The sequence below is a fragment of the Mya arenaria genome, chromosome 6, assembly GCF_026914265.1.
Source record: "Mya arenaria isolate MELC-2E11 chromosome 6, ASM2691426v1".
NCBI classification, from domain to species: Eukaryota; Metazoa; Mollusca; class Bivalvia; order Myida; family Myidae; genus Mya; species Mya arenaria.
Window position 1 is genome coordinate 61484780 of NC_069127.1, and position 24884 is coordinate 61509663.

Below are 24884 nucleotides of genomic sequence, written 5' to 3' on the forward strand. Positions count from 1 at the left end.
TATAACATGTAAAAGAAGTAAGTTTATCAGAGGTGATTTGAGATTTCAGTACTTTATCAACTAACGTTTCCCCTTATAGAAGAGCTCTACCTAATTATGGCTAAATCTAATCGTCCAAAACTGACCCTCATAAATTTTGTATTTCTTATCTGCCTTAATCTTACACTGCGTCCAGTAGATGAATAAGTGCTAAACTAGCGTATCTTAACGCTACTATTGCACTGAGAGGAGAAATCGATAGAGGAGACCGTCGTTACCCTGATAAGCTCCAAAGTTGGCAATGGTATTTATCACTATTTAACGTTAGGTACTGTATGGTCTTTATGCATTGATACAACTATCATTGAGTGCGTTGACGGTATGTTCCTAATAAAAGACGTCAATTGTATGAGTGATTTGTCGCAAAATCACAGCCTTATAAGCAACATGATGCTATTAAATGTCTACCAGATAGCAAACGCATTTCAAGTTTTCTTGGCACTGAGATTTCCACTGCAGTCATCAGATCGACGACAACCACTCTGAGAGCGACATTCCAGTGGTATATATAGCTTTGATGCTATCTTGTCACAGTGCTGATGATGAAAAAAATGTCATGCCAACTAATTTCCCTGTATTGAGAGCTCAGCATTTATATAGCATAATGACTTTGTAACGTGACTGTTTCCAAGCGCTCCAACGAGATGGTGGCTCTCGTACGTATAAGAAAAGCGGAATATGTGGTAAATTACAGCGGGTAAGGTATGAAACTTGTTAAAAAGGCTAAAACCACAGTGGCTTGATGACAAAGGCTCATTAAAGTCACAATAAATAATTTCAACTAGCCAAAATCATATTTTATACATACTTGAACATGTATATAATCAATATAATACATTGCCATAAACATAAAATGAGATTTGACAAAATTCAAAAATAACCTATACTGTAATATGATGAGGGTATTTTTTTTTAAAATCTCATTTTATGATAATATACATGTTCAAGTATGTATAAAATATGATTTTGGCTAGTTGAAATTATTTATTGTGACTTTAATGAGCCTTTGTCATCAAGCCACTGTGGCTAAAACCTAATTGTGTGCAAATATAAGGTAGAAGAGGACGATAACCATTCATTTACGTACATCTTCGTGTTTCCGCCTTCTCAATGTTAACCTAAGCTGGGTACGCCTGCACAGGGAGCTTATGCTTTTGACTTAAATCGGCTTGCTATATTAAAGGGCTTCCGCAAATATTCAATTGACTCGGACAGAACTTCCTCATTATTAACCCTATTTCATTTAAATATCTTTGGTTGGTTTTCAATATCACATTTTTGAACAAAAACTTTTTTTGTGGCGACAAATTTCTAAATTATAAATGGCATTTTGAACCGTTCACTTTGTTAAAGTTGTAATGCTTATTGTAAATGTTTTATTTATCAATGAAAACAGCCTTTAATTACATTCTTTATTAATAAAAATAGAATAAGGTCATTTGCATGTTGTTAGTTATGTCCTTTTAAGATAATGAATTGTTGTTGAAGTGTTTTAACGAAAACGTTTCGAAGCATCCGTATGACTCATAAGCTATCTGACCATGTGAAACTTGAGGAAGTTTTTTCTAATTGTTCAGAAAAAAAACTCAATAGGATTGAAGTGTCTTATTTGTATTTCGTAGATATTATTCGTGGCATATTAGTTATCGTTGGACGCGAGAACGTTTTTAGTAACATTAAGTGTACAGGTTATTGTTTATTTAGAGGTACTTATGGAAGTTATATTCAAGCCAAGCGCAACTAAATGTAGGTCTGCTTTGTCATTACAACATGCCTTTGTTTTTAACATGTAGGTATGCTTTGTCATTACAATTTGCCTAATTTTTACATATTTTTTTTCTTTTTTGTGTGTTTATTTATTAAGCTTAATGTATGTGTCATTTAAAAGAGATTTAGATTAAATTTTACTTTACCTTTTCTTATCTTTATTATTTGAGTCTGTGTTGTTGTTTTGCTTTATTTTCTTTCCGAAGGGCTTGTCCTTTGTTCATGACAGCTACGGTGGTGTTAAACATTTTAGTCATAAAAAAGTACTTCCATAATTGAATACGAACCTTAAAGACAAACAAATATATTTTCATTAATAGGTTTGATATCATTAGCCAATCATGGAAAAATGGAAAAAAACTAATGTTAATGTACACGAATCGTTTACGTAGTTTACCATACTTCTTAAGCCGACACTCTTAATCGAAATCAATACATACACATGTATAACAAACATAAATTTTGAGTAATAAACCTTTCACTACCTGTACTTACTAAATACTGGTTTTATTGAAAATTTAAATTACTGACAACACGGTTGTAACCGTGTATTTAAAAGCTGAAAACCTAAAAATATTAAATGATTGGTGGGTGCTAGATTTACAGTGATCTACTATCGGCTCATTAGTTAGAAATACCGTGTTTTCTGCACCTTTATTTCAAAATAAACTCGGTGTCCTTCATAAGAAACATTGTTAACGGCATAATAACATCATTTTTGGTATATTTAAAAAAAATGTATTAATTGTGGTAAATCTTATTTGGGAATAGGAGTGCATCTTTAAGTTATAACATGCCGCAACTAATAAGAGATAATGCACCTTATAGTATATGAAAATAAACAAAATTTAGCAACAGTTGTAAAAAGAACGCAAATGTTCTCTAATTCTACAATAACATTATTAGTTGAGCTATGCCGCGATCAATCTTCATCCTTCATTTTTGCAATCTGTGTTTATAACGATGAGCAGTATGCTTAAGTTAAATAAATATTCTGTTGTGTTCTGTTTTATGAAATTCTGACACACTATATATAGCGTCCTTCAAATATCGCCTAAAATCATTTAGAAACCCCCAAAGGTTCCAAGTTATTATATTCATTGCGACAGATCGTTACAACTTCCCAATAATAAGATTAGACACAAATGTAGCAATCTTTATTCAAGATAAAAGATTCAAGATACAGTAATCTTTATTTAATGTCGGGTATATGATATCAACAATATTTAACTCAATGAGCTATAAAATAAACAATAAGCATATTTAACACAACAATACATAAAAATGAATTGATGACCTGGAAATAAAAGCAAATAGTTTGATATAGGTTACACATAGGAACATTATTTACAAAAGCCGTGTATATTACGCAGACAATTGCAAAAGTAAGATTGATTAGAGCACTGTATACAACATCGACTAAATGTCCAGGTTGTACGGTCAGTTCACACGCGCACGGTTCTCCTTGTTGACATACCACTGTTAAATGGTTAGTTCTTTAAAGAACATAAAATAAGGATACTAATAGTGTATATTTTATACAAGAAAGTTGTAAGTAGCATTATGAAAATGGGAAGCGTATTTTTTAAATACAGCTTGGTAGAATAAATCTTTGGAAAATATAGCTAAGGGGAGGTATTTAATTTATCATGTAACTTTTAAGTACTAATAAATTTTGCTAAAACTCTTTGCAAAGCTACTGCCCTAAACATATCAGCATTTACCACTGTGAAAAAATGTTTATCAAAATAGTTAAATACATGTATATCAAATCGTAACACCTTCTTAACCCCCCCCCCCCCCCCCCCTAAAAAACACAAGCAGAAAACTGTTGTATGTTTTCGATATACGGTATGTTTATGAATTATACATTTGAAACAAACACAATTACACATTTGCTGTTGAAATATGAGTTTGATGATAAATGTTCAGAATATCCGCTAAAATCTTTTTTTTAGTTTTTGGACACCACATCTTGTCCAGTGGGTGGGTGCAAACCATCTCACTGAAAACAAAAAGAAAAAGGATAAAAGATATTCCGTGAGACACCTTATTATTATCTTTTTTGAAGTTAAATATTATTTGCTCATTGAGCATTTACCATTCTCATTCATCAGAGGTTTGATAATGATAAATATGGTATGCATAGCGTCATCACTCTGGTGTAGGCATTTACAAGAGGGACCTGTCCAGGTCCGGAACGGCATTCTAAATTCTAGGTAGTTTTGAGAGCACCTTATTTCCTTTGGGAGGCTGTTCGATCCTCACTTGACTGCCGGGCCTCAAAGCGGAAATAGTTCTCATATTTGTTGTTCTTATTGATGGGTCATCTACAAAGTTTTCATATCTGACATTAAAATAACATGCCTTAAAAGCTGCAAGGTTTTGAAATATCTGGTGAGATTCTTTAAAGAGATTTGTAAGTTTCAATAGCGATGCATCTTACTCTGCTCAAATGTGATGTTGGCAACTGAACTCTATGAAGAAGATTTTCATAAGTTGAGGTGTATTCATTAAAAACAAATTTAAAAGCTCAATGTTGAATCTTTTCTATTTTTGTATGTTGGTCTTGCTACAAATATGCCCGACAACAGTACAATAATTGAAGATGGATCTGATGAAAGATTTAAAGATAATAAGCTTTGTATTGCAAATAGAGAATAGCGAACTAAAAGGGATTCAGCTCTTCCCTGATTGGCGAGAAATATTATGCCTACTATTTGCAGACGATTTAGCTTTAATGGCTGACACTGTAGATTTTACACAGGAGTTTAACCTTACAGTCAATACTAAGAAAAAAAAGTCATGGTCTACAAAAATGGGGGCACACTTTCGAAGACTGAAAAGTGGTACTTTAATAAGGAACGATTGGAAGTTGTAAACGGATTCCCATATGTTGGTGTTTTCCTTTCACAACAACTATCATTCCCAAGAATGGCAAATGAACAGGCAACTACTGGGAAGCGAGTACTTATTTCGTTGCTATCAAAACTATAAAAATTTGGCCAACTTAACCAAAAATCGTATTTTAAGATTTTTGATACAAAAATAGCGCCAATATTAACATATGGTTCAGAATTATGGGGTACTGAAAAACGTAACACAATTGAATCTGTCCAAATATACGCGTCTAAAAGATATATGTGTGTCCCTCAGAAAACAACAAACATAGCAGTTCTTGGTGATTGTGGAAGATTTCCGATGTATATACAAACTATGAAAAAAGTAATAAAATATTGGCTTAAGATACTACATATGCCAAATGATAGATTTGTGCGCCTTGTTTATAATATGCTCAAATATATGGACGAACTGGGGCACAGCAACTGGACAACACGGGTTAAACATATATTAAATGTGACGGGGTATAGCTATGTATGGATAGATCAACTGGTCCAAAATGAAAATATATTCTTGATCAACATTGTGCAAAGACTTAAAGACCAATATATGCAAGATAGGACAAGGTTAATATCAGAATCTCATAAACTTAGCCTATTCAGAAATCTGAACACGGATTATAGACATGCACCATACTTAAATGATGTAAAAATAAGAAAGTTCCGAAGTGCTTTAGCTAAGCTTAGGTGTTCCGCCCATAATTTAGAAGTTGAATCAGGCAGATATTATAATACTCCCTATGAAAATAGAATTTGTAAAATATGTCAATTAGAGGTTGAGACGGAGTACCATTTCATAATGAAATGCACTACTTTTAATGATCTGAGGATCAAATATCTCCCCAGCAAGTATTACAATAATCCGAACATGCATACATTTCATCTCTTACTGAACACAACAACAGATAGCACTGTTAATAACTTAGCAATGTTTATCTTCTATGCCTTAAAACTGCGGGAAGAATTTGTGAATAATAATTTACCATAACAGTGTTGAAAACACCATACTGATATATATTTATTCATAACTATATATAAGGTTGTTTTACTTTGTACATGGTATTATTTGCACATTTATCACTACATATATTATATGCCAAATAATTTTCACATGTAACTTGTGTTCACCATTCACCTGTAATTGTCTCATTTGTGTTTGTTTGTACATAATGATTATTTTGGGCCGGTGGCCTTTATCAAATAAATGATTTGAATTGAATTGCATGATTGTCGAAAATGTGCTTAGTCTTTGTAGGATATTCAGTTATTTAGCTGTTTTCTGCCTATTTTAGAAATCTGGACATCAAATGTTCTGTTTGTAAGATAGCTATATGCATTCACAATTTACATGCTGGGGCTGGGAGGCTATATGCAATCTGACCCTTACACTAACTACCTACATAATGATCCTTTTTGTAAATGCGGAAATAATTATGAAGATGCAGACCCCCTTTTCTTTAAATGGCATTTATATCACAATGAAAGGTCACTGAAGTTGACACAATTCACAAAATCTAGACCCTTCATACCGTTAAGTGATGTTAAACGTGTGTATAGTATAGCCTCACTATCTGATTAGGCAAATATATAGAAAACTATAATAAAAAGCATGCTGATATCATTAAACAGCCAGTAGTTTCCAATATCAAAATACTCAAAGACACTTCTTCTAATTACATGGTGTGTATTTGCGTGCTTGTGCACGTGCATGTGTGTTTCTTAGACTTGCGAGCTATGTTTTCCTTTCTCATTTTTGACCCTTTTCAATTTTCGGGAAATACCGGGTACGTGGTTTTAGCATCACCCGTTTTTAATGCTATCCACTAAATATGTGTTTGATTGCTTTATAATAGGCCTACATAGTGTATCATTAGCCACGCATATAGGCGTCCCTTTCTCTTTTTGAAATATCATTACGAATGATGTTAATAACTTGTTACCCAACCATTTTGCATATTTTATTTTATTTGAATCCGGAATATTGATCATAATTGATTATTATTTTTCTGTACTGTTTGTATGCATGACTGCATTTTTTTTATCTTAATATATGTTCAAACGTTATACGCAATACAATATTACTAAGTTGTTTTTTCTGAGATACCTATCATATATATCATGGACCTATAAACCAATGGTTTATAGGTCCGTGTATATATATATACATATATATATCCATTATATAAATCAATGGAGGTATCTGCTTATGTCGCAAACATATAGTTTGATGCTACCTTTTGCAAATTTTACAATCCACATTTTCGCAATTTCCGAAAATGGCAACTTCTCCTAATACATCAACTTTGTCGAAAAAGAAGGATGAATCTTTCCTAGAAAAGATTGGGACGCTAGGGAGAAAGAAAAAAACAAAGGAAGGTAAATATCATAATAAATTGTTACTTGGTATAGGATCGATGTTGTGCTCTGTTCTCGGGAAAGGAATGTGGGTGGGGCATTGTTTACAAAAATTCCAACAACATTTTTCCGACTTCTGAGTCATATCCTCAAGAATTTAGCAATGTTATTGTTGTCGTATGTTGAAGCAAGTAGAACATCAATAATTATTGAAAGCTAAACGATAGTCCTTTACCCACATTATGTTATAATGTTTATGCAAAACATTTTGAATGAACTTGGGCTTGGGCCTTGGAGGAACAATGCCAGATTTCGTAAAAGGCAGGCTTAAAAGTGTAATGACTTCATATAGTCAGTGGTTTATTACCATTAAGACTGAATAATTAAGTTTCTATTTTGTTTAGATGTACATACAAAATAGCAGCTTAACAAACAACAGGGACTGGGAGAGTGTTAGTCAAAATAATTGTACGTTGACAGATTTTTGTTAGATTTTTGATATGGCAAATCCTTCAAGTACAAATTGTTTAGTATCAAAAGTGGGTATTTGTTCCGATCAGGATTCCGGGTTAAAGCATATTGCGTCTATAAAATATAATAAAAACAAGAAATATTACCAGATAATGTTATTTTATATTAGTTCCGTACACAAAAAATAAATATCCAACTTATAATTATGAGTTTGACGGCTTTTCTTCATTTCATTCTGTCGAAACATAACGATATATACATGAAGGGCACCTGCAAGGCTTTTGGGCACAGTTTTAAATCGCTCGGAACATGTTTACATGTTCAAATGTTTCATTTATTCATCTGAATCAGAAAATAGACTCCATTTTGGATCAATATAAATTTAGTGACCCAATATGGAAAAGTCCTGGACCAATGGCGTTGCATCAATTATGTTGGAGGCGTGATATTTTTGTATATGTGATAGTGTTATGTAGTGTTCAAGTAATTTACAGCAGCTTGGGATCTTAACTAAAAAAACTCCAATACCAACAATCCAAATCACACAACCATTTGGACATTTTAACCTGCCTTTAAACAGTAAAATTTTATATTTATAGAAAGTGCATTATCCTACGATTCAAATGGTGTTTAATATGTATTAGCAATATTTAAACTGATAAAGATATGATTATTTTTTAGTAAAGGTACTTTGATTTTTAGCCGCTGTAAATTATTAAATGCATGTTGTCAGTTGAATATCGATCACATACTTTTCATGGCATATAATAAAGAATTTTGTAACCAAAAGTTGGAACATACACACCAAGTACACAAATAAATCATTCTGCAAAATGATTCTTCAAGGTTACTTAATTAATACATCATTTTTTTATTAAATGATTTCAGCCTTGCACAAGGTTAGGACATTAAAATGAAATTACAATATGAACAGACTAATTGAGGTTATATTTATTAAAAAAATATGTCAAAGGTAAAATATTGTTACTTGGAGCTGAATTTCGGTACTGTTCCCAATGCCATTACATACTATTCTGAAAAAGTTAAAATTTAATTCCCATATATATATTTTAAAAAATCATTGATTTCCACTCCCAAACCGTTTTGGATTAATTGGTGTTTTCTGAAAGACACATACTTAATCACATTTTTTTTTATCTTTTCTGTCTTTTAAAGCATTCTTGTTTAATTCTAGGCGACCTCTTAGCCACAATAAGAAGAGTTGCAAAACAAAAATCATCAAAGACTCATGGGGCTGTTTGACAATCCAGAAAAAAACATTTTTTGCAGTCTGAAAAGATATGTCTAAAAAAAGAAATTGCTGCAAGTTAGTTAGTCAATTCTTATTTAAAAATAATCAACTGACATGATTTAATAATGAAATATTAATATATTTAATGTACCTTACTCAAGTGATATATATTAAGCACATCCATTTGAAATACATTTATATGATTATAGTCTAACACTGTAATATTCATGTTACTTCTACTCCAGAGTATGTTGTTTTGGGTCAAATTTTATGTATGATCACCTGTCAAAGTTGATGGATAGCTGCAAGCATGTCAATATCGGAATGGTTGGATGGGACATTAAACTGCTGTATATGTGGATTTACAAGCTCAACATAGCGATGTTATTGCTTATTTGTATGTAGTGTTGCTTGTCATTTTTTCATCGGGGAAATTAAGAGCATAGATGTGCTATTACAAGCCTTTTCTTGTTAGTTACAATTAAAAAATTTTGATGTAAATTGTACATGAGAACTGTAATATTCAAAATAGGAGAACAATTATGGCTTACAAGTATATAACAGGTAATACTTAAGTTCATAGTTGATAACAAGTTATACAATGTTTGATTAAGTTTTCACTTTATTATTTATTTTCAACAATTTTGAAGACAGTTATGTTAACTCTTATGTTGGCATGATGTTTTGTAAGCGGGTAGTTATAATTTTGTATGTTTCTTTTCATTAGAGAACTAATATTATTCATTATTTTGTTTCTGTAAGGTTTGTTACATGTGCTTTTATGACAATCAGTACTTGAGTTACAAAGGGCCAAAATAAGATGATGTTATTTCTTACAAAATGAAACCTTAATACTTAATCTTTTATCATGGTGTAGACCACTAGCCCTTTTAGGGCGGGTCCATTTTTGATCCCCATTTAGGCTGCACATATTTCTCTTCCTGTGACAAATGGCGCACAATGAGGGATTGTGACTGTATATGTACACAATATCTCTTGATTATGTCAAGATCAAGCTCACCTTGTTCTTAAACCATGAAATTCGGTGACAAATTCCAACTTGGCAGTGGAGAATGTCACAGCATGGTGTGACCTATACAGGACAGGTGTTCGGAAGGTGTGTAAGTGTCCCATAAACTCACAAGAGCAATATCCTTGTTAGTTTCGTAGTTTGAGTCGCAATCCTGCTGGACATTTTTTTCACCTGTATAGATTTTTTTGTGTTTAATCTTATTTTATGTGAGAGTACGTTTCAATAGGATGCAGAAACTGCCATTGTGTCCTGAGATGATTTCACCACCTTGGATTTGGATGGAATATTGGAATAAAAGTGTTCAAAAATAAGAATTTATCTTATTTTTCAGCGTTGGAGTTGCAAGAAGAGGGAAAGAATGCCATTGAGTCCCCAACCAGTCCTACCACTGCCGATGTGGGGCCTGAGGGTTATTTCCTGGGTAAATTGACTGCACAATAATAGCTTGAAGCAAAATATATTTTAATGCATTATAAAACTGTCAATCTGTGAGAGTTCAGCTTTAAGCATACCAATGTAAGCCGAGATACATGTAAGGTTCCATCCATTTTTGAGGTGCAAGCTTATATGTTCTTCACAGTGCTTTTTCATTTTAGACTTTCTTAATAAACTTGATTAAAAAATAGTCGAAAATGTAACTGAGATTTGAAATTAAAAAATAAGATCTGAAATTATCTGATTTAAATAAAAAAATGTTTTGAAATTGCTTGTACTTGTATCATTATATAAACTGGTACCAGGAAAGATGAATTTAATATTTAAAGTACTTTTTTGATTACAGAGGAGAATGAGGAAAGATCTATCATTGACCCAACTTCAAGAGATGATCCCAAAGTCAGGGAGCTCATTAAGGTTGGTGGTAGGGATGCTAAAAAAAGCTTAGGCCATACCACATTGACTCTGTGTTAAGCACTGACTTGAAAGTGTGAGAAACGTTGTATTCTCTTCGCCCTTGGTAGCGGCAGCTGTACCAATAAATAGTTTATAGGTCCGCGGTAGCCGTGGTAGCAGATTTTACCAATGAAAACTAAAAAGAAAGCATCATATACGTGTACATTTGAAGGTCAAATAATTTAGAAAATTTAATGTTCTCTGTATAATTATCTATTTCTTGACTCAGATCATTGTCATTTTGATTATTGTCAGGGCTTCAGTTAAAGGAAGTTTGGAAGTATATTACTCCCTAGAAATGGGTTAAAACTTCCAAAATTGATCCCTTGGAAGTACAAAAACTCCCATAATTTTTAAGTAAACTTCCAAAGTTGAAAGCTTGGAAGTTCAAAATACCAAAACCTGGCGTCAATATTAATTTTAAGGTCACAATTTCAATCAGTCTTTAAGAAAGATGAATCATTATAGTATAAGTATGTGAATTTTGCAAGTTAAAGTTGCATTTTTTAAAATTTTTAATACTAATTAAAAAATAGTGGAAAAAGATATCTTATTCAGGAGACCTAAACTTGCACATTTCAGTGAAAAACTTCCAAATTTGATGGACAGGAAGTTCATACTTCGAGATTCAAATTCTTAATGGAAGCCCTGTATTATACCCTGGAACATCCTATTTTCTTTTCTTAAAAAAGGTTTCAGTATATTTTCTTTTTCTTTTTTAATAACCTTCCAACCCGCATGAACATGGACATGGAATAAATTTGATATGGCTTAAACAGAATCACACAAGTTGGCTATGACTATTTTATTGTAAATCTGCAGAGTCTCTTTGGACAAAATGCTTTAACAAATTGTGTGGCATCACATTATGAATTTTAGAAAAATGTCTGAAGCTTTAATTATTGAAAAAAGATGGCTTTGACAGAACTAATTGTGACATTTATTCAGTTTTGCCACAAAACATTTTTTCAGCCATAATTCTTAATATGGGACACATGTATAAAACATACAATTATCAACAAACATTATGTCTATACCACCTACAGAAACCTGATCCACTTTATCGTCAGTACTGCTGAGCTAGCTTACATTTTTAAGCCCATCTAATTTTGTATGTTAAGCCTGGCTGAAATATCTGGTTTCAATGATTAATTACTCTGAAATGAGTAGGATACTATTATTGTAATAATCATTCATTAAATTAATTTACAAACTTTTATTATCTTCTTAATCATCATCATTGTAAAACAATCTTATTATGGATTCAACCAAAATGTAAGATTTTTGAGAGTCAAGCACATACACATGTACAAATTAATGTTTTCATCCATTTGGATAGTTAATATGTGCATACATGTAATTAATTGTTTTTAAATGTAACCTTTTCTCTTCTGATAACGGTCTTTGTCAGTTTTTGTTGGAATGAATCAACGGTCTTTGTCAGTTTTTGTTGGAATGAATCAACGGTCTTTGTCAGTTTTTGTTGGAATGAATCAACGGTCTTTGTCAGTTTTTGTTGGATTAATGGATCAACGGTCTTTGTCAATGACAATGACAAGTACCTATATTTTGACAATGCTATTCTTGATTATATGCTTTTGTACCTTGAAAGGATCAATGATGTTCTAGTTGCCGACATAATACTCTTCAAGGTCATTGACACCTACACAATTCTACCTTGAATATTGGTTGAATCTAAAACGTTCTTACTATCCACAGTTGTTGCTTGAATGGATCAATGATGTTCTCGCTGATGACAGAATCATTGTCAAGGACATTGAGGAAGACTTATTTGATGGACAGATCCTGCAGAAACTTATTGGTAAGACCAAGAGCCATGTTTCATTAAAAGTGTTAGGCATAAGTTGAAATTGTCTTGTTGTCATGTTTTTTTTGTTATATTGCTATATATTTGTGTCAATTGAACTAAAGTTGAAAAAACAAATTTAGAGAAATGAAAAAATCTGCCTTTTGCCATGAAAAAATCTGCCTTTTGCCATTCTTAATTGTTCTACAGATTAAGATGACTAAGATCTTTTTTATAAAGTGTGACGCAGGGGCAAAGCTTTGGATAAAGATATGTATGCATAATTATTGTGAAAACCATTAATTGCAAGTGTGAAGGAAAACTATTAGCAGGAAGTGCAAAACTGGCGATAAATAGAGAGCAATGTTGGCCGAGACATTCAACCATTTTTCTCATTTTCCAGAAAAGCTTGCAAAGATCAAAGTTGAGGTCCCTGAGGTGTCACAGTCAGAGCAGGGTCAAAAGCAGAAACTGCGAGTTATTCTCGAGGTCATCAATAATATCCTGAACCTGCCTCAGTTAGGGACCTGGAACCAGCAGAAATGGAGTGTTGACAGTAAGTAAAGAGATGCCGTTTTATCCTATTTTACTTGTTTAGTTAAAAGAAGAAAAAGTCATTTCCATATTCTTAGTTTTGTTGTTTTCAGTTTCTTTATGCGCCATTTTAATCTTGGCCATGAAAAAATCTTTAAGGTGTGTTAATGCAACTATAAGGGTTTTCGTCAAAAGGTATATTAGCCCCTGTTTTCTATTCCAAAGAGATTGTTTAGCATTGGTGTTGTTCAAAGAGAGTTCATTTAAATGCTAAGAGTACATGTATTTACCATTTATAAACATTTAAACAGGAAGTATCTAAAGAAATGAAAAGTTCTGTGTTTAGTAAGAAGCTAAACTGGTTGCAAAAATTATAACAATCTCCTACACAGTGATCTCCCCTTGAAACTAAATTGGTTATAGTACTGTTAAGGGAAGTAAACCCTGCCTTGGATTGGCTTTGCTTTACTTTTCAAAATGTAATCGATTAATCACTCGCCGATATGCATGTCAATTGATTATTAGGAAGTTTTGACTAAATCCAATGCGCTTTGATAATGCAGCAAATTAACCCCTACCCTTGTAATATCAGCAAATGAACAATTTAAACAAATGGATATTAATATATGCTATAAAACTAATTACCGGGTATTTCTTCAGGTGTACACTCGAAGAACCTCGTGGCGATTCTTCACTTGTTGGTTGCGCTGGTTCGACATTTCCGAGCCCCTATTAGGCTTCCAGAAAACGTCCAAGTATTCTTAGTAGTCGTACAGGTTGGTGGGTTATGATTTTAAGCTGTTAAAATTGATATATTTTGTGTTGAATTAATTTTATCATCCTTGAAAATAATTGTCTGAAAATTGTGTGTTTACATGGGAGTTAAAGCAGCTCCGATCTTTAAAACCCCCAACAAATTCAGCTTGAATATACCATCTTAAGGCATTATAGTGATATATATTAAATGGGAGCACAACAATTTTATAGTAAAATTGATCAGTTGATAAATCAAACCTGTGTAAGTGAAGGGTTAACTACAGATACATTGTAATTTATGGGGTTTTTCAATGCATTGTAAACACAATGAAACGAAATGATTTATACCGTACTTGTATAAAATCTCTGGTTAAACATATCACAGTCATATATACTAGTTCCATGAGCATAATAGCGGCACACATCGTGAGTCCCCTATGAAATTTCTTTATTTATCAACTTATTTCAAAATCAAACATTGATTTATTTTTCTAAATCTGGACTAAGCAACTCAAGGGACCTGCAATGTGAAAACACAGCCTGCATTTGCATTTTACTATCACCTCTTTTAGTACATACTATGAAGAAACAAAGGATACCAGTCTAGGTTGTTGTTTTTTTCCATCTTTTGCTGTATTGTCGATATGCTATATATTAGTTTGAAAATAACTATATCAACGCATATTATTATGCGTAACAGCGATATGTAAGTACAACTATTTATGTAGGTTTTTTTTCGTCAGAAGCTTTTTACGGAAACTATAACGAAAATACGAGCAACTTGTTATCTCTTTCAAAATATGTATCGTTTCAGAAACGTGAAGGCATGTTACAGCCGCGAAAAGTTGCAGAAGACATCACTGGAACCAATGAGTATGTTTTTCGGTCTTTCAGGGTTTATTTCTTTAAAAAATGAGGTTCATCATTTTGCTGTGGTTTTGTTTTGATATTCGCTTTGGCACGATCTTTTTGAATATCCAATTGCTTTTAACTAAGAACTATTTATTAGCTAAAGTAAAGGTGTAATAATTGCCTTTGTGTCGTAAGCGTCATTGTATAATAACTTTAATTTAAACTCGGTATTTTAAACGAAGTACTCAAATTCCAAGAGACAACACACATGTCAAAGACACTAGCTGTGACTTTAAATTATTGAGTAATATCACTTTCCATTAAAAGCAGATGAGCATTGAAATTTGCTAATACTGTGTTTTTATGTTAATTTATTTGCCATTGGCCCTGTAACTGCATAAAGGGGTCACCATACAGTTCATCGGTTGGTTGGTCAGTCTGTTGAGAAAGATTTGTGGCGCTAACTACCCTCGACAGTTTTAAAGTTATCACTCGATGTGATACTTGGTACACATTATAACCAGGATCTGTATTGTTTGTGATTCAAGCCATTTCAAATAAGTTGCCTGTTAATAGGGTTTCTTTTATATTTTGTTCTTTATTGGAGTTTGTGGAGCGAAATCTTCTGACAATTTAATATGTTTCACTCTGATACCACCATGATTCCCGATTGATTGGTAGTAGTGCCTGGCGTATTTTTCGTGACATACGACCATTTCTGCATTGATTTCTGTACCCTTGAATATTATTTTTAATGTATTGTCTGTATTATAATTTGTAGAGTGATCTGTTTAAGAGGTATTATTTCCACGCCTCGGTGTCCTTGTCAGTGTGCTAAAATTTCGATGTTGGTCATGACTCGTTTACCATATATCTCTTGTTAACAGGTTGAGAAAGTTACATGGAGTTTGTTACATATGGGCCGACATGCATTAGTAGGCCAATAACTTGTAGTCGACTTATGCTCCTTTACAATGACATGGTTAAACGTTGGCATCTGCTTGTGATGCTTGCTGTTATTCTGTTTACTAATTTCGAGTCCATTACTTAATTGCGATTATTTTCTTCTTTTTCAGGGATGTGGGTGGAAAATTTGGTAAGATTATCATAAATTATTATCGCACATTCTTAAGGAACATGGTTATATCAGGCATGGGAATGACATAATAAACGAATGACACACGACCTTTCAAATTGTGAACATATCCCGATTCACATTCATCGTTTTACACGTCTAAATATACAGAAAAATTGTCTCAAATTGTAATCAAATCAACAACAAAAAACATTAATAAGACAGCTAAAATGATTTAAATATTTAACAAAAAAATAAGTATTGAAAGAAAATTGTGAAAATACTAGTGTGCAAGAAAAACAAGCCCCCTTTATGTGTGTATATTCTGCATTGACATCGTAAGATAACATTTTCTGTCTACATTTAAGTGAAATTGGATTATGCTGGTTGTTCACATTATCTGCAAGTTTGAAATTTACAATTTGTTCTAAGTTTATGTTTATCACATTGCCTTAATTGCCTGTTAATAGTAAAACAATTTAAATATAATTCTTCGCAAACATGATTATATATAAAATGAAAATTCTTAGACGAGGGTCATTTTGATCTACTTCCTTGTAGATAAGTATGTTAAATGTTCAAACTGAAATAAAAATAATTATGATCTATGTTATCCATATTCAAACTATGAAGAAATAGTATTTATTGATGCTTATGTTCACTACTCATACAATTGGATGTTATTTGCAACTGGGATTTAAGTGGATGGTAATATTGCTATTTGTTTTGATACATTTACATGTATTGCACACTATATAATATACATTAAATGTTTGCACAATTATATGCTATGTAACAATGTTTTGTTCCAGTAAACTTATTGTGGCTCATTTGTGTGCACTTTCAAAGGGGGTGCATGTGTATTGATATGTTCTCGTTTGTCTGTCTGTACTTGGTAACATTGGTCCGAAAATATTGTTGCAAATCATTGGCCTAGACGTCTGAAAAAAATCTGTAATGTTAATCAGCAGCTGCACTTCGAGTTTAACTTTCCAGTTTTCTCCTCAGAACAGAGTTTGATGAATAAGTATATGAAGAACATATTTGACTTATTCTTATGAAACCTTAAATGAGGATTATGAGTAAACTTTTGATTGTCAACCAGTGCGTCGCAAAGTTAAAACAAAGGGGTAATCTCCAGAGATCGACGAAACAAAGCCAAAGGGTTAGCAGCATACAAACCAACTGTTGCTATCGTGAACATAAACGGTGGAATGGCAATCGATTCTTGTTTAGCAAACAATTGCAATTATATTTTATCAAGAAAAAATGTATAACAATTATTTGGAATTCATGTTTGTCCACCTGATGTTTTTGTCGCATTGCACTAATGTAATTTATAAACATAATGATCCAAAGCGACCTTTCTCTAGCAATGAACCAGGATATGGGCATCCTTTGTTAAATGGAAATTCTGCTTGCATGTGTTCTGTATGGCTTAAGCTACATTTATGTCACTGAAAATGATAATTCTAAGGCCTAAAAATATTGTATCAATTTATATGTATACTTAAAAGGCCAATTTATGTAATGAGCAACACAAGAACAGATAGATTTCTAACAAAGTCATATCAAGTTTAATTGACTTTACTTCAAGTGCCTTTTAAATATTGCACCAACAAACTTTGTTCTAGTATGCTTAATAGACTACAGTCCTTGTGCTGCTTATCAAAATATGTTACAATATAACGGTTGATGTTTAAATGTGTTTGCATTTAAATTGTTTGATAGGATGCAGATGAATATTTGACAATAACGGAATAATAATTTTCAAACTGTATATTGTCGTATCAAACATAAGATTACTTCTTCCAGAGAGGGACGCCTTTGACACGCTATTTGACCATGCACCTGACAAGCTGAACCTTGTGAAAAAGGTATGCCTATTTTAGTTTAAGCCTGTCTATTAAGCTGACGAAGAAGAAACGATATTTTATAGCTCAGGTAGTTGTAATCTTCGTAAGAATAACAAACAGTCAAGATATTAACATGAAGTTGACCAGCGGCAAAATGTTCATATGAAGATATGGGTTATTGAGCTATGTCTTTTGGGCAGAAAAACAACAGCCTAGCATTAGTCAGGGTGAAATATTAGGATCAACATGTGTCTGAAGAATGTTATTGTAAGTTATTAGTTATATTTATTTTTTTCATACAAGACTCTTTCATAATTTAACGGCAGAATTTTCATCTATTCATCATGAGGAAATGAATTCAAAATCGCGTTTATTTTTTCAACAAAAGTATAAACTCTAGAAACTACTTATACATGTGTATTTCTTTCAGACTCTTGTCACTTTTGTGAACAAACAGCTAATGAAGGTGAACCTGGAAGTTCAAGACATCCATTCACAGGTTAGAAATGTTTCCAATATATCTTAAGTCAATACCATGCTTCAATGCAGTCCTCCAGTGTCGCATATTTCATAAAACAAATTATCGTGCTGATGCATATGCCTTAAAATAATGGGTCCTCAGTATGAACAAAGAGTATAGGACATAGCATGCCCAGGCTGATGTGAAACACTGATAATGCACAGAAAAGTAGCTGATGCGGGTATTGGATCGGCTAATCTCCTCTGTCTTCATGTGATTTAATAGGTTATATGTATTGCCTCCAGTTAACTTTCTGTAAGTAGTTAAAAACAGTTTAAAGATTTAACCTGAATGTCAACCTCTTAAAAAAACCTTTTCTTATCACTAGCTTTGTTCATTAATGATAATGATATTAAAGTTTGATTACAATCAAGTTAGAAATGAGATCAGAAGCATTGTTAAATTAAGTATTTTTATGAAGTCACTAACACCTCTATGAATTATATCATTTTCTTATGAGTTCTCAAAAAGAAAAAAGGAATAATTTGTTTTACAGCTGTATATATTTTTCCCTTTTACTTCTGCACACAAATGGTTCTCATTATCTACCTCAAATTTTGTTGCAAAAAGTAGAAACCATCATTTCCGATTGTCATTGCATTTATTCAAATATGGAAAACATTATTTCCTATAACATATTTAATTCCTCAATTTTCAGTTTCATGACGGTGTATACCTGGTTTTATTGATGGGGCTACTGGAAGGCTACTTTGTCCCTCTTCACAGTTTCCACCTTACTCCTACAGAATTTGACCAGAAGGTTTGATAGTTTATACTTAATTGTGTTTGCTTAATTTTAGAACTAGCTTTTATAACTTATGAATGACTTAGATGTCATTTCCTGGATAAACAAAAGTACTGATGTAAATTTTGAGAGGCCATGTCAGTGATGTGATTTTTCCGCACAAATTACGTACCTCTGCCCATTTTTTACATGTTGCGCCACTTTGCTCATTTCTTATAAGTTGCATTCACTTCCTTGGCGGTTGTTAAATGGTTTCAACCCTTTCAGCTACCAGGTCAATCACATCCCTATAGGATGATGTTTAACTGCCTGCTGTTGGATCTCAATTCAATGATCTCTTGGTTATAAAGATTATATCTGTATCACTAGACTATTCTTACCGGAAAGCTATGAAACTAACACTATGTGTCAATTTCTTGAAGTTTTTACAATCATTTATATTCCATATTTTGTCAGGTTCACAACGTTGGTTTCGCCTTTGAGCTGATGCAGGATGCTGGCTTGCCAAAACCAAAGTCCAGAGCAGAAGGTATAACAAAACAATAAACATTTTTAGCTCAACTATTCGAAGAATAAGGAGAGCTATACTACTCGCCCCAGCGTTGACGTCTGCCTCGGCGTCCGGTAAAAGTTTTAGGGCAAGTTTAGATTTTCACCCATAAGTCCAATACCCTTCATTCAATTGACTTAATACTTTACATAGTTGTTCAACCATATTATCCTTAATACAAGTTATGGCCCCTGATTGACTTAGGTTAAAGTTTTAGGGCAGGTTAAAGTTTCAGGGCAAGTTGGGATTTTAATAAAAATCTTCTATACCCATCATTCAATGAACTTTATACTTCACAGAATTATTGATGACCATTTTACAACAAGGAACATAACTCCATTTTAGCCCTAAATACAAATTATTGCCCTTGAATGTTTTTGTTTTTGTTTTTTGTTTTCTTTTAATTTCTTTTGGAAGGCACATTTATATATTCCTAACCTCATTTTCATTAAGGGAAAACAAGTTATTTGAATGACTTGTGTAACTGTTCGGGCGGGCTGTTGGGAGGGCAGCGTCAAAGTCGCCTTATGTATCGAATAATTTTAGCTAGGTTTGAGGTAAAGAGACCAAACTTTGTATATACAAAGAGTTTATGGATACCTTTTATGGGAATGCGTTTAAGGCCCCTAGGATCAAGGTCAAGGTTACTATTATTAGAAAAAGGATTGGTATTGAATAACTTAAGTACCGTAAGGGTCTTCATATTGGTACCAAATTTAGTATATAGGAAGAGTTTATGGAGACCTTTCCTGAGATTGTGTTTTTGGCCCCGAGAGTTATGGTTTGGGTCAAGGTCAAAATAGAAATATGGTTAGTACTAAATAACTCAAGTGAGGGTTGACACAGTGTGACCAAACTTGGTATATAGGACAAGTTTATGCAGAGCTTTCATGGATTGCCTTTTGGCCCCCTAGGGTCAATGTCACTGTTACTAAAAATAGATTACTGTTTCAGTTATGGTTGACATACTGTGACCAAACTTGATATGTAGGAAGAGTTTTTGGAAGTCTTCCATGGGATTGTGTTTGGGGCTGTTAGGATCAAGTTCACTGTTACAAAAAATAGAAGAAACAGTTGAAACTGAATCTCTTTTGCCAATCATTAAAAACCTGGTTTTGTCACATTGCGATTCTTGTTCATTTTTAGCTATTGTGATCGTCCTGTGTCCGTCGTCGTTGTCCGTCGTCAACAATTTTACTGTTTACACTCTAGAGGTCACAATTTGGGCACTATCTTAATGAAACTTGGTCAGAATGTTACCCTCAATAAAATCTTGGATGAGTTCGATATTGTGTCATCTGGGGTTAAAAACTAGGTCACCAGGTCAAATTAAAGGAAAAGCTTGTTAACACTATTGAGGTCACATTTATGACTGTATCTTCAGGAAAATTGGTCAGAATGTTTATATTAATAATCTTTAAGTCAAGTTTAAATTTGTGTCATGTGCGGTCAAAAACTAGGTCACCAGGTCAAATCTTAGGAAAAGCTTGTTAGCACTTTAGAGGTCACATTTATGACTGTATGTTCATGAAACTTAGTGTCAGAATGTTTATTTTAATTAGCTCAAGGCCAAGTTCGAATCTGGGTCATGTGAGGTCAAAAACTAGGTCACTAGGTCAAATTAAAGGAAAAGCTTGTTAACACTCTGGAGGTCACATTTATTAAGGTTTCTTCATGAAAGTTGGTCAGAATGTTTTCATTAATTATCTCTAAGTCAATTTTAAAACTGGGTCATGTGCGGTCAAAAACTAGGTCATACGGTCAAATCATAGGAAAAGCTTGTTAGCACTCTAGAGGTTACATTTATGACTGTATCATCGGGAATCTTGGTCAGAATGTTTATATTGATTAGCTCTAGGCCAAGTTTGAATCTGGGTCATGTGCAGTCAAAAACTAGGTCACCAGGTCAATTTTAAGAAAAAGCTTGTTAACACTCTAGAGGTCACATTTATAACTGTATCTTAATGACAGTTGGTCAGAATGTTTATATTAGTAATCGATAAGTCAAGTTTAAATCTAGGTCAATTGTGGTCAAAAACTAGGTCACTTGATCAAATCATAGGAAAAGCTAGTTAGCACTCTAGAGGTGACATTTATGACTGTATATTCATGAAACTTAGTCAGAATGTTTATATTGATTAGCTCTAGGCCAAGTTCGAATCTGGATCATATGGGGTCAAAAACTAGGTTACCTGGTCAAATTTAAGGAAAAGCTTGTTAACACTCTAGAGGTCACATTTATAAATGTTTCTCTATGAAAGTTGGTCAGAATGTGTATATTAATAATCATTAAGTCAAGTTTAAATCTGGGTCATGTACGGTCAAAATCTAGGTCATTAGTTCAAATCATAGGAAAAGCTTGTTAGCACTCTAGAGGCCACATTTATGACTGTATGTCCATGAAACTTAGTCAGAATGTTTATATTGATTAGCTCTAGGCCAAGTTTGAATCTGGGTCATGTGCAGTCAAAAACTAGGTCACCAGGTCAAATAATAGGAAAAGTATTTTAACACTCTAGAGGCCACATTTACGGTATGACCATATGTTCATGGAACTTGATCAGAATGTTATTGTTGATGATCTTTATTGGATCAGGTGAGCGAATTAGGGCCTTCAGGGCCCTCTTGTTCAATTTGATTGTTTTATTGCTTTTGACAGGCACATTTTACATCGTTATTGTATTTACTTCTAAGTCAATGCGGCATAGTCTAGCGCACTGTTTTACGACAGCTCTTGTTAAAGATTAATTATTTATATACGACACAATGATGCTTCCCAAAATCAAATGTGTTTAATTTAGCCAAAAAATTAATACGTTGCTGCAACAGTTTCCTCGACAGCCCCAAATTGTAAGTCCCGAACAAAATAAATAGTAATAAGATCAATGAAAAAACATTTGTAATTTATTTTTATTGGAACTTTGGGTTATGTTTCACTATGGTTTCATGCACAAAGATACGTCGCATGAGACCCTTGCAATATTGACTTTATATGACACAACCTCACATATCAACCAACTAGCAATTATCCATTTTTACATTCTCATGTGCAGCAAAGCCAATAAATCTGGTGTTGATAATCGCTGAATTATGCCAGTGGAAAAGTTAAAAAAAAATGCATGATGTTTGGCACTTGCTTGCTATGTTTTTTTGTATAACATTTTTCTGATATTTTTCAGATGTGGTCAACCTTGACCTTAAATGCACACTGAGGGTTCTCTACAACATTTTTACCAAGTACAAGGACTCCACTGTTGCCTAGGTGATCCAAGTTTAAGGTCACTGAAAGGTCAGACGTCTATAAAAGATGAAGGTCACTGCCAGAAGAGGCCAATGCAGAGGTCAGCAGACGGAAGAATCTCCTAGACTGCAAGATCTGATTTAGAATTAAATACAAATTATCATGCATTGTCTATTATTATGATGTTTTAATCACAATGTAACTGAATTTAATATCGTTCTTTGAAAACAAACATTATGGAAAACATGTATGTTAAAGGAAAGAAAAGTGTCTGACATTGTCAATACTTGCTTTGTCATTTTTTTTTTCAGAAAAAATGTTCCTTTAACGTTGTTAAATTAGCTGAAGTTTCTTTTAACTAATAATATATAATTGATGTTTTCTTAGAGAACGAGTATTGTGTTTTTAAGTTTAACAATGCTTTCATTACCGCAGTTGATCTTAGTTTAAACATATAAACCTATGTTTTAACCTATAAACCCTATCATGAACTGCGTTGGGTAGAGCTTTAATATAAATATGTTTATTGGATATAAAGAAACATCAAGAAATAAGATTCTTTCCCAGATATAAATTCAAATTATTAGGGGTTCATGAATTAATGCTTGTAATTTGTATTTTTTTCTGATGTTTATATTAAGTGCCAATATCATTTATCATCTTTTTTACAAGTTTTGTACAAAATGCTTTGTCATAATCATTTTAGCAATTGAAAGAATATTTATCTAGATGTATGTTATTATCATTATGTTCATTTTCAATTGAATTCATTTTTGATAAAACATTAAAATGTCTTTGACAGGCAGGTATTTGCATTTCTCAAAATGATATACATTTTAATCATTTATCATATTTTAGAAAAAGGCTTAGGTTTAAAGTTCTTTCAGCAGTTTCTTTCGATATGCATGATACACTTAAAAGAACCTTTAGATAAATTCTCTCTGCATATATATTTATTGCTATTTAATTTTATACACAATTTAACTTGTGTAGTATATATATATATATATATGTACACGTAGCTGTGTTTGAGTTATGTATAGAATGTTTCGTTATTTAATATCCATGTTATCATTTTACAATCATGTATTATTTAAGTATTGTTGCTGTTTACTCATATGTTAAATGCTTTGTGTTCTTAGAATAGATAGTAAACATTACAGACTGAATTAAAATAGTCGAATAAGAAAACAAATCTCAAACACAACCAAGTAGCCATATGTTACGGAACCGTTACGAGGAGGCTGAGATTAACTGTGCAATTACTAGCGTCCGGATAAATTACAATGCTTTTCCCAGATACGCATGCAAGTTATTGAACGTTGTCCTTGACATCATGTGACATAACAGTAACTTAACCCACTACTATTGATCGTAATTGAAATCGCACTCATGCACTGAAGCACTCGTGCATATTTTAATAACTCTGGTTGTGGGTGCATTAACTTATTCTAAACTTGTTTTAGGACCAGGTATACAAGTTTTATTTTGGAATAAACATTTCCTGGTACTGGTTTCTAAAGATAATTTGATTTAAAATTAATAATTAAGAAATTTTGTGGTATTTCAGTATAGGTGCTATCGATATTGTATGTTTTTACTGCATTAAAGTTGTAATAAAACTGATCAAGTTTGTGTTTTTTTGCATAAAATACGGCAAAGCCTACCAATGACGTCGTGCGTTTGTTATCTCATTTTCATATACACAATAAAACTATTTCGGTAAACAAAAAAGATAATGCAATGTAGGTACACAAATGGATTGCGTATACATGTATTGGTCTTTTTTTATTCTCATACTGAGTCGTGGCATCATATTTATATTAATAATCTACTTATTTTTTTTCTCCAGAAACTCGAATAAAATCGAATAAATTTCCTTGATTCGTAATACAAACTTATACAAACTTCACTTTTCTAGACGATATTCGAGTGAACTACATGAAGTTCTACAATTATGTACATGTATGGTCTTTCTTTTATGTCAATGAACAACATGGAATTCCACGACCATATACATGTATGAAGGGTATGGCCTTCAAGCCAGTGGACTACAAGCAATTCTTCAAATATGTGCACGAAGGAAAAGTCTGACCTTTATGGCAGATAAGATCTTGCCTTTAAACCAGTGAACTACCTGTAATTCCACAATAATGAACATGTAGGAAAGGTCATACCTTTATTCAAGTTGTAAACATCTGATTCTCCACTAATGTGTATGTACAAATGATCTTGCCTAC

The 24884-nt window shown here is 32.8% G+C and overlaps 1 protein-coding gene across 2 annotated transcripts; it reads left to right on the forward strand.

Moving 5' to 3' along the window:
• The first annotated feature begins 1635 nt into the window (after window positions 1-1635).
• LOC128238655 (beta-parvin-like) lies at window positions 1636-24270 on the forward strand. 2 transcript variants are annotated; one of them, XM_052954783.1, is made up of 13 exons: window positions 1636-1785; window positions 10149-10238; window positions 10599-10669; window positions 12428-12530; window positions 12919-13071; window positions 13710-13825; window positions 14620-14678; window positions 15734-15753; window positions 17548-17609; window positions 18019-18087; window positions 18767-18868; window positions 19310-19382; window positions 22583-24270. In XM_052954783.1, exons 1-13 carry the CDS (start codon window positions 1752-1754, stop codon window positions 22663-22665), a joined length of 1035 nt encoding a protein of 344 aa, XP_052810743.1. In that variant the 5' UTR covers window positions 1636-1751; the 3' UTR covers window positions 22666-24270. The 2 variants fall into 2 exon arrangements, with proteins under 2 accessions (XP_052810743.1, XP_052810742.1); XM_052954782.1 differs by lacking the exon at window positions 1636-1785 and adding an exon at window positions 6922-7082.
• Window positions 24271-24884: the final 614 nt, after the last annotated feature.